The sequence below is a fragment of the Nicotiana attenuata genome, unplaced genomic scaffold (genome assembly GCF_001879085.1).
Source record: "Nicotiana attenuata strain UT unplaced genomic scaffold, NIATTr2, whole genome shotgun sequence".
Taxonomy (NCBI): domain Eukaryota; kingdom Viridiplantae; phylum Streptophyta; class Magnoliopsida; order Solanales; family Solanaceae; genus Nicotiana; species Nicotiana attenuata.
The window spans coordinates 498,639-512,371 of NW_017670362.1; the positions used below are offsets into that span (position 1 = coordinate 498,639).

At 39.2% G+C, this 13,733-nt stretch overlaps 1 protein-coding gene across 1 annotated transcript in view; it reads left to right on the forward strand.

The window, feature by feature from the left end:
* Positions 1 to 1,243: 1,243 nt before the first annotated feature.
* LOC109238365 (protein trichome birefringence-like 19) overlaps positions 1,244 to 13,733 on the forward strand; it is a 32,091-nt gene continuing 19,601 nt past the window's right edge. Inside the window, exon 1 of the mRNA XM_019404798.1 lies at positions 1,244 to 1,830. Within this exon, the coding sequence (XP_019260343.1) occupies positions 1,399 to 1,830 (432 nt within the window). The 5' untranslated portion in view covers positions 1,244 to 1,398. The remainder of the gene's footprint in view (positions 1,831 to 13,733) is intronic.

A 13,733-nucleotide genomic window follows, 5' to 3' on the forward strand; every position in this document is an offset into this window, starting at 1 on the left:
TCGGAAGTCTTATGTTTATCTCCGATTTTCTTACTTTCCAGTTTATACTCTGGTTATTGTGTAAAATGAATGGTGAATTCTTGTCACAATTCCTATCCTCTTTTGAATAGTACACGCGTTAAGTTCATTTGTTTACCAATACAAAATGGTGGTCTCAAATCATCCTATTTGTGCAAATCTCCCCTAGTTTCATTGACGATAAGAATAAAACTATAAAGTTAAGTATTTCAAAATATAGAAAGGTGTTATAAAACATCTGCCCAACTTTTTCTCCACGGCACGAAGCTTCGACCTGGGAAAGAGTCAATTTTTTTCATTAATTAATTCATATTTTTGGATGAAATGCTTACTATAGGTACAATTAATCTCTAGAATTGTGAATAACCCGAGTTATCACATTGTACTTCAATTAAACTTAAGTTCTCATGCGAATATATATTATGTGAAGTCTACATATTTATATGTGCAATTAATTAATCGCACAATACTATATTAGCATCTTGATCATTGATTAACGTACACGATAATTATAATAGGATGATTGGCATGTGGATAGCTATCGAGATTTGGATTTTGGAAGAACGAGTTTTTACGATAATCTATTTTAGCCACAGGCTACATGCCTTTTATCTTCATATTATTACTAAATATCAATTATGAACAGTTACATATAGTACTTTTTTAGATAACCAAATACTCTGGGATCCATTTTCTCATGAGAGGTGGTCGTTACATTGATATAACATACAACGATGATGAATCTCTCTAAAATTTGCTCTATGATCAGTAATTGACAAGCCAATATAGATCCAAGCTCAAACCTAGTGGAAATACTAATTCCGCCATGCGTCGAGTATGCACCCGGTACATACGAGTATCTAACCTCAATCAACGAGAGTACTATATATAGCTGCTCGACCTCAGACATGGGGATTCTCAGACCAAAGAAATTAGTAAAAAAAATATACCTCACTAGATAAAGTAAACACCGAATTGGAACAACAATTAGGTGAATATCAAAGAGTTTCCTATTATGGTACCAGAGTGAAATATATATGATCTCCACCAAATATATGTAATGCTTTTTTGTATTGGTTAGATAAGCATCCCGTAATAAGAGAGGAGTAATTATGAACTAGACCATAATTTTTGCTCCTAGAATATTGTGTCCTATTGGGGCTCTCTTATAAATTAAACCCGAATCGAGGTGCTAGCTAATTATTAAGGGTAGGATTAATTACGTGATTAATTAACACTTTCTCTGTGTTAGGTTTTCCTTATCTCGATGCCACTTCTACTCCAATAATTTTGAAGTTATATATTTTTCTAGCTCCCCCCAAAAAACTAGATGTGCTTTCACTTTCAATTCTTCATTGTAGAATTAAGCTGATCGGTGCCATGGAACTTCCCTTCTGGAAAAACTTCATTAATACTGCTCAAAAAACACCAAGATTATTCATAATTATAGCTTTAACATTAATCATTTTAGGTTTTATCCCTCTTTACCACCCTTCTTATGTCACATATATAGTAAACCATCATCTGCTCCATGCAAAATGTGATATTTTTCGTGGAAAGTGGGTTCCGAATCCTGATGCTCCATATTACACGAACACGACGTGTTTGGAGATCTACGATTTCCAAAATTGCATGAAACATGGAAGGCCTGATACTGAGTTCATGAAATGGAGATGGAAGCCCAAAGGATGTGAGTTGCCTATCTTCAACCCTCATCAGTTCTTGAATATGATGAGGAACAAGTCATTGGCATTTGTTGGAGATTCAGTGGGAAGAAACCAAATGCAATCCTTAATGTGCCTCTTATCCCAGGTATGTTATCATACATTCTCTATGCAGTGCATATATTGTCAAATAGTATTTGCATATATTGTACAGTTAAATTGTATTGATAGTGTAAATTAAAATGCATTCTCTGTATATTTAATTTGAACTCATACTACTAGAGTCACTTTTGTGCACTGACGAGAAAATAACAAAAATGGTCTCTTAAATTTTGGGCTGGGTTCAAAATGGTCCCTTCATGAATATAATTCCGAACTGTTTTAGTTCTTTAAGTTTGCCAAAACGTGAGGGTATTTATTCTCCGTCAAATATTCAACAAACTCTGATTAAGTAACATGAACTTACATTTGGAATTACAGTTTCACAATTTCAGCTTTTTTTTGGTCTATTTCTTGAGTTTGGTGTTGGTGTTAGTTTTTATTTGTTTCTGGTGTTTAGTACTACAATTTATGGTGTTGTTTCTTGGATTTGACAGGACTTTTCCTGTGTTTTCATTGGGTTTAAAAAAATTCATCATCATTTTCGTTAAATATAACTACAGAGTTTGTTAAATATTGGGCAGTAACCAAAGTGCTCAAAACTATACAATATGCCTATGGGAACCAAAATAACTACCCGTATTTTACGTACTAGAACTTGTTTCAATTTCCTACCATTTTGCTCAAAAAATTAGCTAACACACCGTCGCTGTCAAGATGAGTTTCTCTTAGTGAGTTTAGATTTCAAACGCCTCATCATGTGCTTCTCTTTGACAGAACTTCTTTTGGACTCCTACCTAATAGTCAAATGCACACCCTATTGCTTGTGAAAAGACCTACTGTTTTATTAACTTCTCTTTTCCTTTTTTTGCAGTTATAATTTTTTTGATTAATTAATTTATTATCTAAATCAGGTCTATAAGTTCAGATTTGAAAATTCAAAAGTTGAAGTTGTTGTTGATATGATTGAGACTTATTTACTTGTTCTTAAATTTATAGTTACATGTTGATTTGATAAGATTTAAGAGAAGAGAGCTCAACACATCATTATTGGGGTTTGAGAAAGCTTAAATAGCACAATTGCATTTTTGATGATTAATGTTTCATACAATTCTGATTGAGGTTTGTTTTAGACGGTTATTTGGAAAATTTGGTTAAACTTTTAGCTTATTTGGATTCAATTTGTGGAATTTGAGTCGAAATTTTTTAGATACATTGTCACGACCCATGCTCATAGCACGTATCGTCCGCATTGGGCCTAGGCCCGTATGAATTTATCTTTTTTGGGGTATACCATCTCGATCCCCTAAAGCGCATGTACCATATGAACTTATGTCATGCTTATAAAACTTTCACTTTTCTCTCCTATTCCGATGTGTGATATACCTAAGGTGACCTATGCACCCCTTCTTAAGAAGCTTACTAGCCTAGAAACCTGCTTGACCCACCCTCATCAACCCGCTCTCCTTCATGGGCATCACATTCATCTTCACCCCCTTGAGACTCAGCATCCTCAATGAGGTTTGCTCCACCATTGTACTAAGGAAAATCCGGCTCTGATACCATATTTGTCACGACCCAAACCCATGGCACATATTGTCCGTTTTGGGCCTATACCCGTACAAATATATCTTTTTTGGGCTACGCCACCTCGAGCCCCAAAAGCGCGCGTACCATGTGAACTTATGTCATGCTTTATAAAGCTCTTCACTTTTCCCTCCCATTTCGATCTGGGATTTTCCGAAGGTGACGTGTGCACCCCTTCTTCAGAAGCTTGACAACCTAGAAGTCCGCCAATGCTGCTTGACCCCCTTCATTAGCCCACCGTCCGTCATGAACATCACATATATTGAAGAGATTACTAATGTCGCACGTAGAATACAACATTCTAGTTTGGTATATTGTATTCCTTTTTATATGAACATGAGGTACAACTCACGATTTGCATACTTTTATGATCTACAATTTACTACATCAATATAAAGTTTACTTATATAATATACTGTAATAGTATATTGCTGGAATATACAATATACTGCAACATTATACAGTATAATGTAAATAGTATATTGTTACAAAGGTTTTTTTCTTAAATATTTCCATTGGAGTTATCATGATTTGTTTTATTTTGTTTTTTTATACGATTGTTTGATAGAGTTCCAGGGAGGTATTATTTACTGCATCAAAATTAAGTGTAAAGCTACACATAAAATAGTAATATACCATCTGGTATACAAATATGTCAATTATCTTATAATAATATTAAACATTAATATATCATTTTGTTATACTGATATACTAGTTTGATGTATTATATGCCAGAAATATTTACAGTAATACACATACTTAAAAAAAGGAAAAACAATAAAAGCAAAAAAAGAAGAAGGTATATTGTATCAAATTTTTTACACTTCTAAAGAGAAAAAAAAAGGGGGAAAAGAGGAAAAGAGGTATACGACTTTAGAATTTATTGTCTGATATAGAGAAAAAAAGGATAAGAAAGTATACTCTATCAGTAATCTTTTCATATATATATATATATATATATATATATATATATATATATATATATATATATATATATATATATATATATATATATATATATATATATATATATATATATATATATATATATATATATATATATATAGGAGAAAAAGTACAGTTGCACAAGTATGTCCATAATCACCTTCTGGTTGTCCAAGACCTTGGTGACCTTCTTGTCTATGTCAGAAGTATTAGGTTGTGTAGAGGGTTGCCATGCAATTGTACTAGATATCTCGGACAGTTTTGATGTAGATGTCTGCATCCAGTTGTTGGGACTCACCAGCGTCTGAGAAACCCATAAAGCAGACAGTGGGCCAGTAGGCAAAGGTACCGGCCTCAGAGCTGGTGTAGGCAATGGAGCAAGGGGTGATGGTGGCTCGAGAACGAAATCTCTGGCACAGGTGGAAGGCTCAGCTGAAGTGAGGGGATATCAAAAGGACCAGTAGCTACTACTACAGGCTCATCAGACTGGCTAGTAGTAGTGGAAGGCTAACTGCCCTTCTTTAGATTCCTTGGATCTTGCAACGTGTGCAAATCAAAGGGGCTGGTTGGCTTAACTTTCATATCAAATGGTCTGGACCCCAGCTTGGCATCTGTCAAGTACTCTATGATAGTGTTGGGGTAGGGGTAGGAGGTCTTACTGTGTTGTGCTACTAAAGAGATACTGGCCAACATCAGAGCACCCACATTGATTGGGTACCCGGCCATGATAGAAGCTACTAGCACTGCTTTCTCCAGAGGCAGGTTGTTCTTATGTAGGCATGGATCAAGTCTTGTACACACAAAAGTCTGCCAATCCTTCGTCTCAAAGCTCAGAGTCTTGCGGAAGATTGGCACTCTAGCACCTAACCAAGGGGGTGTAGGCCCGGGTGAAAGAACCTCCGCGAGCCATGGGCGGACATCCTCATTCTCAGCCAATTTGGCCAAGTACTCCTTCGGCTACACATCCTCAAGTCCGAAGAAGGCGTTCAAAGTGCGTTGATCAAATTTCATTTTAAGGTTGCGCACTTTGGTAACCTTGGTCCCTTTGATAATATGCGTCATGTTGGCGTAGAATTTCCGGACAAGGTGTTCCTTGACATCTACCAGCTCCTCGGTGAACTGCATCCATCCTTTCCTCTTTGTATACTGCTCCAGGACTGCTGGATTGTACTTGTCTAAGTCCTTGGTGAGGAGTTGTCTTTCATGAGTGAGGGACCTTTCTCTCCACCACCGTCGGAAATCCATATAATCATTGAAGCTTCAGAAGCTATCTTCCCAGACAACCTTCCTCTTTCTCCTTACTCTGCCATCTCATGGAATCTTTTCCCCTTTTCCGTCATTAGGTGCATCATCAGAATCAGAGTCTTGTGCAGCTGCATTTGACTCATGACTAGTGCTAGTTGTGGCTTGAGAAGTGCTTTGAGATGCGGAAGTCACAAACTTGGGGCTCACACTGCCCCTGTGGCTGAGACTGCTCCTGGTCGTGCTCTTCAGATAGAGACACTAAATTTCCTTCGGACGTTTCCCTAGACGGAAGATAGGAATCAGACTCTGAGAGGCTTCTACCTCTCCCCCAGCCAGTAGTTGTTTTCCTGGCGATTGCCTTTTGTGAACTCGGGTGCATGTCACCTCTGCCTCTTCCTTTTCCTTGACCACCCATTATTTTAGATGTCTCTCGTTTCCTCTTGATCTCACCATTGTCTGTGTATGTGCAAAGAGAGGTGTCAGTTGATATACAAGTTGTAACGCAATTAAGAGTCATAATAGCAATAGAAGACAGCTTATAAGCAGTAGGGTGTTTAGTGTGTAGCAAGCATAAGACAGAGTGCAAGTGCGGTCCGCAAAGAGGAAGAACAATCTGCAAAAATCCAAGTGCGGCCGCACTCCTGCGCAAATGTTTCAAACTTTCAGAGAGAAGTCTCTGAAGGACAATGCGGACTCGCATCTGCGGCAGCAAAAATCCAACTGTGGTACGCACAATTTTATTGCGGTCCACACTTGAGTAGAAGTACTCAGGTCCCAAAGAAGAAGTTCTCTGAAGGACAGCGCGGACCTCTCTTCGCAGCCCCAAAATTTTCAAGTGCAGTCCGCACAAATAAAGTTCAGCCGCACAACCTGGGTTATCAACAAAGCTACCTAAATCAGAGATTGCAGACAGCAAAAATTCAAATTTGGCCCGCACAATCAAGAACAGTTATGGGTGAAGGTCATTTTCTATCTAGGTTATGCAATTATGTGTTCAATCTAACTGGATAACATGGTAAAGGCATGGTAGCTAAAGACCTAAACCTACCTAAGCATGCTTTCATAAATACCCAATGTTAAACTACTTCACATAGACACAGAAAAAGGATGTAATCATAGATGGCCTAAAATGAGGTCAAGAAGCAAAAAATAAATTCAAAAAGAAAAATAACAAGATAGAAGTGATGTATACTAGATTGTGCTAGTGTGATACGAACAATTGGAGTGTGGGTAATTGTATGTCATATAAAGTGTAAGTAACTAGTTCCTCCGTAGAATCTCAATTAGGTGGTGAAAATGGTGAAAAGTATAAATGGGAGACCTACTGTTCTACTTATACTCACGCAAGGGTAAGGGCGAAAGAGGGGGAGTGTGGCTGCAAACTTTCAAATGTGGTCCTCGTTTTGTTACCTGGGTGGTGGAGAGCTTGAGGTTATACGGTCCGCACGTTTTCAAGTGCGGTCTCACTTCTGTCAACCTAGTTATAGTGACTTCTCTGATAGTGCTCTCCTGCGAGCGCAAAATTTTCTGATAGTCCGCAAAGTTAACTTTGCACTATTAGGTGAAAAGTTCAGAGGACTTGCAATTTAGCGCATGAGCTACCTCTTGCAAATGCGTTCCGTAGGTAAAATCTGCAACCGCAAGCTAATTTATGTTGTTCGCATCTCCTCTTATGCGGCCACACAAATAAATGTGCGGTTCGCAGTTTCCTATGCTGGGACATCATCAGCATTCATCTCAATAACTAACACTGATCACTGCAACACACTTCAAATCTAGTTAAAAAAAGAAACAACATCTAATTAAAAGAGAAAAAGGAAAATAACTTGGGTTGCCTCCCAAGAAGCACCTTAGTTAACGTCGAGGCATGACACAATATCATAGCATCCTCAAAGTAAAGTACCGCCACCACGTGGCATTCACTAACTTGTCCAGAGTAGTGCTTCACTCAGTGTCCGTTGACTCGAAATATTTCATTATTCTTGTTCTTCAAGTCCAAAGCACCATAAGTGTCACACCAACAATTTCAAACGGCCCACTCCATTTTGACTTAAGCTTCCCGGAAAAAAATCTCAACCTTGAGTTGAACAACAACACTGGATCACCGGCCTTGAACTCCTTGTTCCAAACATACTTGTCATGAAGGTACTTCGTCTCTTCTTTGTATAAGGACAAACTCTCATTGCATGATACCCGAACTCATCCAATTCATTCAAATGTGCAACCCGCAAGCTAGCGGCTACATCCCAATCAAGATTTAGTTTCTTCAGGGCCCACATTGCCTTGTGCTCTAATTCCACTGTAAGATGATAAGCTTTTCCGAACGCCAATGTCACACCCCAAACTTGGGGAGCGCGACCGGCGTTCAACCGAGTGAACTTGACTGAGCAAGCCTATTAGATTCTTTCTACCCAAACTCAATCATGAATAAAGAGAAGACATATTCCCATTAATCAAGCAATACAGAGATCATGTATACATTACCAAATCATTTCCATTAGTTACTTCATTTTATAACCTAAAAATACACACATTTTCAAGGTTTGAAGTGGAACAAGTGATTCAAACACAACATGAATTGTTTGGCTTTTCCAACACCGATATACAACCCACACTATGTCTACGGAGCCGCTAAAAATATAGAGTATTGTGATAGTGTCGGCAATAAGGCTCCGGCTATACCTCAAAACGTGGTAATAATAAGAACAAAAGATACAATACATGACCCCGAAATGAAGTGGGGCTCACCAAGTCTGCTGGGAAGAGGGTGTACTACTAACGCTGATCAACACCACCTGCTATGGAACCATCTGCATCCATTTAAAGATGCAACGGCCCCGGCAAAGGGACGTTAGTACTATCGAATAGTACTAGCATGTATAACTAAACACCATCTCAATAGAATGAATAATAATACAAGGGGGAAACATTCATGAAACCAATAGAAGCCTCAAACAATACCAAAACATCAAGTTAGGAACCACATAAGTTTTCAAGTAAATTGCCATATTTTTAGGTTAGGAGATCTTTAGTAGCGATATACCATCATTCGCAATACCACCGTACTTTTACACGGAGTCCAATTACGACCCGATCGGCTATGTTGTCTCATTTGAGACATCCACCTCAATCACAATTCCAATTTCATTTCCAGCATAGTCACCACCATTTGTGCGGCATGGCATCCGATCACGGCCCGATCGGCTAGGCCGTTTCACCCGAGACATTACCTTTTTCTATCAATTATCTAACATCATACCTCTTTCACATCTTTTCGATTCATTGGCACTAGTGGCCACAATTATAATGTGATCCTTAGCACTTGGCCGTATTTCATATTTCGTGCTCACCTAATCATTTTCAAACATCATCATCATTGTCAACAAACAAAGCCTTTCAATTCAATACATTAACTACACATGTGAGCAATTAGGAGTTTTAGGCATATAGAGATTTTCACATAATTTGGCAAAGATCCTTCATTCAACTTGACTTGAAGTTGTAACATTTATAACACATAGTCCATACTTTGAACATATTGTCAAGTGATCACATAGCATGATAAAAGCATTTTGGAACACATATTGAACATATATCTTTCACCACAAGTTTATTCGGATCAGCTAATTTTATAATGATCAACTTGAGACTTACACCAATTACATGAACACCGTGGGAATCAATTCTAAGAAGAGGGGGTTTAGCCAACATACATCAATTGAGCTTCCTCAAACTCTAAAATATTCCGAAATTTCTTAGCAACTTCAATTTATTTTAGGAATATAACAAATTGAACCAAAATTAGGAAGATGATTATGGTTCCAGCTCATTTGAGCATTTTATCAACCACTAAGTATGCATTAAGGGTTCAAGGCCCTTTTATGGAGGATTTCCTCATCCCACAACCCATCCTTTACCATTTTTAGCTCATAATCTTCCTACACCCTTTATTAACACATACATGTAAGATGAATAACTCCCATACCCATGAGTTAACTTGCTAATTACCCATTTTTAGTTAAATTTTGGAATTAAGGGCTAGGGTTTAGAATCTTACCTTTAGGATGAAGACCTAGTGAATTTTACTTGATAATCTTCAAATTTTTGAGCAAGAAGTGGTGGACAATTGGTTGAGGATCACTCTCCTACTCTAGGCACTCTCTCACTCTCAAAATATCAAATTTTAGCTCAAAAATGGTCCATTGCATCTATTTGATCGAAGTAGGATCGGGTTATAAAAATCCAAAAATGAAGCCCCGGAAAAGATATGCGACCGCAGAATGCTTCTGCGGTCCGCGAAATGGCCCTCCGGAACTAGGCTGGTCTGCCCCACTCTGCGGCCGTTATGCAGCCCGCAGACCTGTTCTGCGATCGCATAATGCAGCACAGAACCTCCATCTGAAAAATTTTAAGGTTGGATATGCGATCAGAGTGCGGCCCACGAAATGGTTTTGCGGTCGCATAATGGGTCGCGAAAATGGCATCAAAAATGGCCCAAAAGACTGCCTCACTCTACGGCCATTTTGCGGCCCGTAGGGTGATTATGCAGCCGCATAATGAGCCGCAGAAATGCCCAATTCGGCCAAACATTTTCCTTCAACTTCCCAGCGCACTGTTCAACCCAAAAAATTCGTACTGCGTTACAATTTTTAACACATAAGCCTATCTCGGCACCACGAAATTCCAGGTTTTTAGGTAAAATTTTACGGGGCCTTACATCCTCCCCCACTTAAGATCATTCATTCTCGAATGAGGGTAAAAGTTCACTATTAGCATTCGATGCAACTCAACTACCATACTACACACCAGTCCCAAATTTTGACTAACTCCCTAAATATCCAAATATTTCGCCAGAGTTTCCTTTGTAACTAGGCCTATCCACTGCCAGAGAATCCCAGAAACACATCCTAACCACATATAATAATCCAATGACGTGACACAACACAAAATAACACCAACCGTGGCCTCATAAGCAACATATAACCAAAAAGGAACACTTTTACATTAATTGAACAAGTGGTACAAAATTCATAGGCGACAATTTCATAAAATGATTACATAGCTATTCAAACAAGTAAAGATGCTTCTTCTTCATCTCTTCCTCGGCCTCCCAAGTAGCCTCTTCAACCTGCTGGTTTCTCCATAACACCTTCACGCAGGCAATTTCTTTATTCCTCAACTTTCAGACTTGCCTATCAAGAATGGCAACTAGAATTTCTTCATTAACAGTTCTTCATTAACCTTGATAGTTTCAACCGGCACAAATCCCCAACTACCTTCTTCAACATAGACACATGGAATACCGGGTGCACTAATGACATCTCAGGTGGTAGCTCAAGCTTGTACACCACCTGACCGATTCTCTGAATGATTTTGTACGGCCCGACATACCTCGAACTCAATTTCCCTTTATTTCCAAACCGCATTATACCTTTCATGGGGGAAATCTTTAAGAATAACCAATCATCTTCTTTGAACTCCAAATCTCTACGACAAACATCCGAAAAGGACTTTTGACAACTTTGAGCAGTTTTCAACTGCTCCTTAATGATCTTAACCTTTTTCATAGCTTGATGCACGAGGTCTGGTCCTATCAACTCAGCTTCCCCAATCTCGAACCACCCAATGGGAGATCTACATCTCCTACCATATAACGCCTCAAATGGTGCCATCTGAATTCTAGCATGATAGTTGTTGTTGTAGGAAAATTCTATGAGTGGCAAATGGTCATCCCAGCTACCTTTGAAGTCAAGGACGTAAGCATGCAACATATCCTCAAGTGTCTGAATAGTCCGCTCTGCTTGCCCGTCAGTATGTGGATGAAAGGGTGTACTAAGATTCACTTGAGTACCCAAACCTTGCTAAAATATCTTCCAAAAATTAGCCGTGAACTGTGCCCCTCGATCAGAAATGATAGAAACTGGAGTGCCATGCAACCTGACTATTTCCTTAATATACAACTATGCATACTGTTCCGCTTTGTCGGTAGATTTAACTGGCAAGAAGTGTGCTGATTTCGTGAGTCGGTCCGCAATCACCCAAATTGAGTCAAACTTGCGCGGAGTGCGCGATAGTCCTACCACAAAGTCCATATTAATCATTTCCCACTTCCACATTGGAATTTCTATGTTTTGTGCCAACCCACTGTGCCTTTGATGCTCGGACTTTACTTGCTGACAATTTGGACATTTTGCCACAAAGTCCGCCACATTCCTCTTCAGGTCATTCCACCAATAGACTTCCTTGAGGTCGTGATATATCTTTGTAGAACCTGGGTGCACGGAATACCTAGAAGTGTGAGCTTCAGCCATGATTCTTTCGCGAAGACCATCTATATTTAGAACACATAGTCTCCCTTGCAACCGTTGTGTACCATCATCCATGCTAAGAGAAAAAGTTGTGGTCTTATGTTTATGAATCCCCTCCTTAAATTGTACCAACAATGGATCGTTGTGTTGCTTCTTCTTGACCTCCACCACAAGTGATGATTTAGCTCTATTTTGGACAATTACCCCTCCTTCACTAGAGTCCGCAAGAAAAACTCCCAAGCTAGCTAGTCTATGAACCTCCCTAGCCAACGGTCTTTGACATGCCTCCAAGTGAGCCAAACTACCCATAGATTTCCAGTTGAGAGAATCCGCCACAACATTGGCTTTTCATCGGTGATATAGAATATCGTTGTCGTAATCTTTGAGTAACTCCAGCCATCTTCTCTACCTCAAATTCAATTCTTTCTATTTAAAAATATATGGAAGGCTCTTATAGTCCGTGTATATATCCACATGGACCCCATACAAATAATGACGCCAAATCTTCAATACAAAAACCGCCGCCGCAAGTTCCAAGTCATGTGTTGGATAGTTTTTTCCATGATTCTTGAGTTGCCTAGAAGCGTAAGCTGTCACCTTGCCAGGTTGCATTAGTACACACCCAAGCCCAACCCTTGAAGCATCGCAATATACCACAAACCCATCTTTACCTCTGGCAGGGTCAATACCGGTGCCGTAGTCAATCTTGATTTCAACTCCCGGAATCTCCTTTCACAAGCATCGGACCATTGGAACTTAACCGTTTTCTGGGTCAATTTAGTCAAACGGAGAGGCAAGAGTAGAGAACCCCTCCACAAACTTCCTGTAATACCCTGCTAAGCCTAAGAAACTGAATCTCTTTTGGAGTTGTAGGTCTGGGCCAATTCTTCACCGCTGCAATCTTTTGAGGATCAACCTTAATTCCTTCTCTGGAGACGACATGACCCAAGAATGTAACAGATTCAAGCCAAAATTCACATTTTGAAAACTTTGCATACAAGTGATGCTGATGAAGAGTCTGCAGAACTACCTTGAGATGATCGGCATGGTCCTCTGGACTTCGTGAATATACAAGAATATAGTCAATGAACACTATCACAAAGGAGTCAAGAAAAGGCTTGAAGACTTGATTCATAAGATCCATGAAAGCTGCCGTGGCATTTGTTAGCCCAAAAGACATTACCAGAAATTCAAAGTGCCCATACCGGGTCCTGAAAGCTGTTTTCGGAATATTCTTCTCCCTGATCTTCAATTGGTGATACCCGGACCGTAAATCAATTTTGGAGAAGTACTTAGCACCCTGTAATTGATCAAACAAATTATATATCCTTGCTAGTGTGTACTTATTTTTTATTGTGACTTTGTTTAGCTGTCGGTAATCAATACACATCCTTAGCAACCTATCTTTCTTTCTCACAAAGAGAATCGGTGCGCCCCAAGGCGACACACTCGGTCAGATGAAACCCTTCTATAACAAATCCTTCAATTTCTCCTTTAGCTCCTTCAATTCTGCCGGTGTCATTCTGTATGGTGGAATAGATATAGGTTACATGCCTGGCATCACATCAATCCCAAAATCAATCTCCCTGTCTGGTGGGATCCCACGTAGCTCATCCGGAAAGACATCCATAAATTCATTCACAACAGGCACAGATTCAAGTATAGGTGCCTCAGCATCGATGTCTGTAACCTGGACCAAATGATAGATACACCCCTTGTTAATCATCTTTGTGGCCTCAAGGTAAGAAATAAACCTACCTTTTGGTACCACATTATCCCCATTCCATTCAACAACTGGCTCATTTGGAAATTCAAACCTCATAGTTCTAGTTCGGCAATCGAGTTTGGCAAAACATGAATAAAGCCA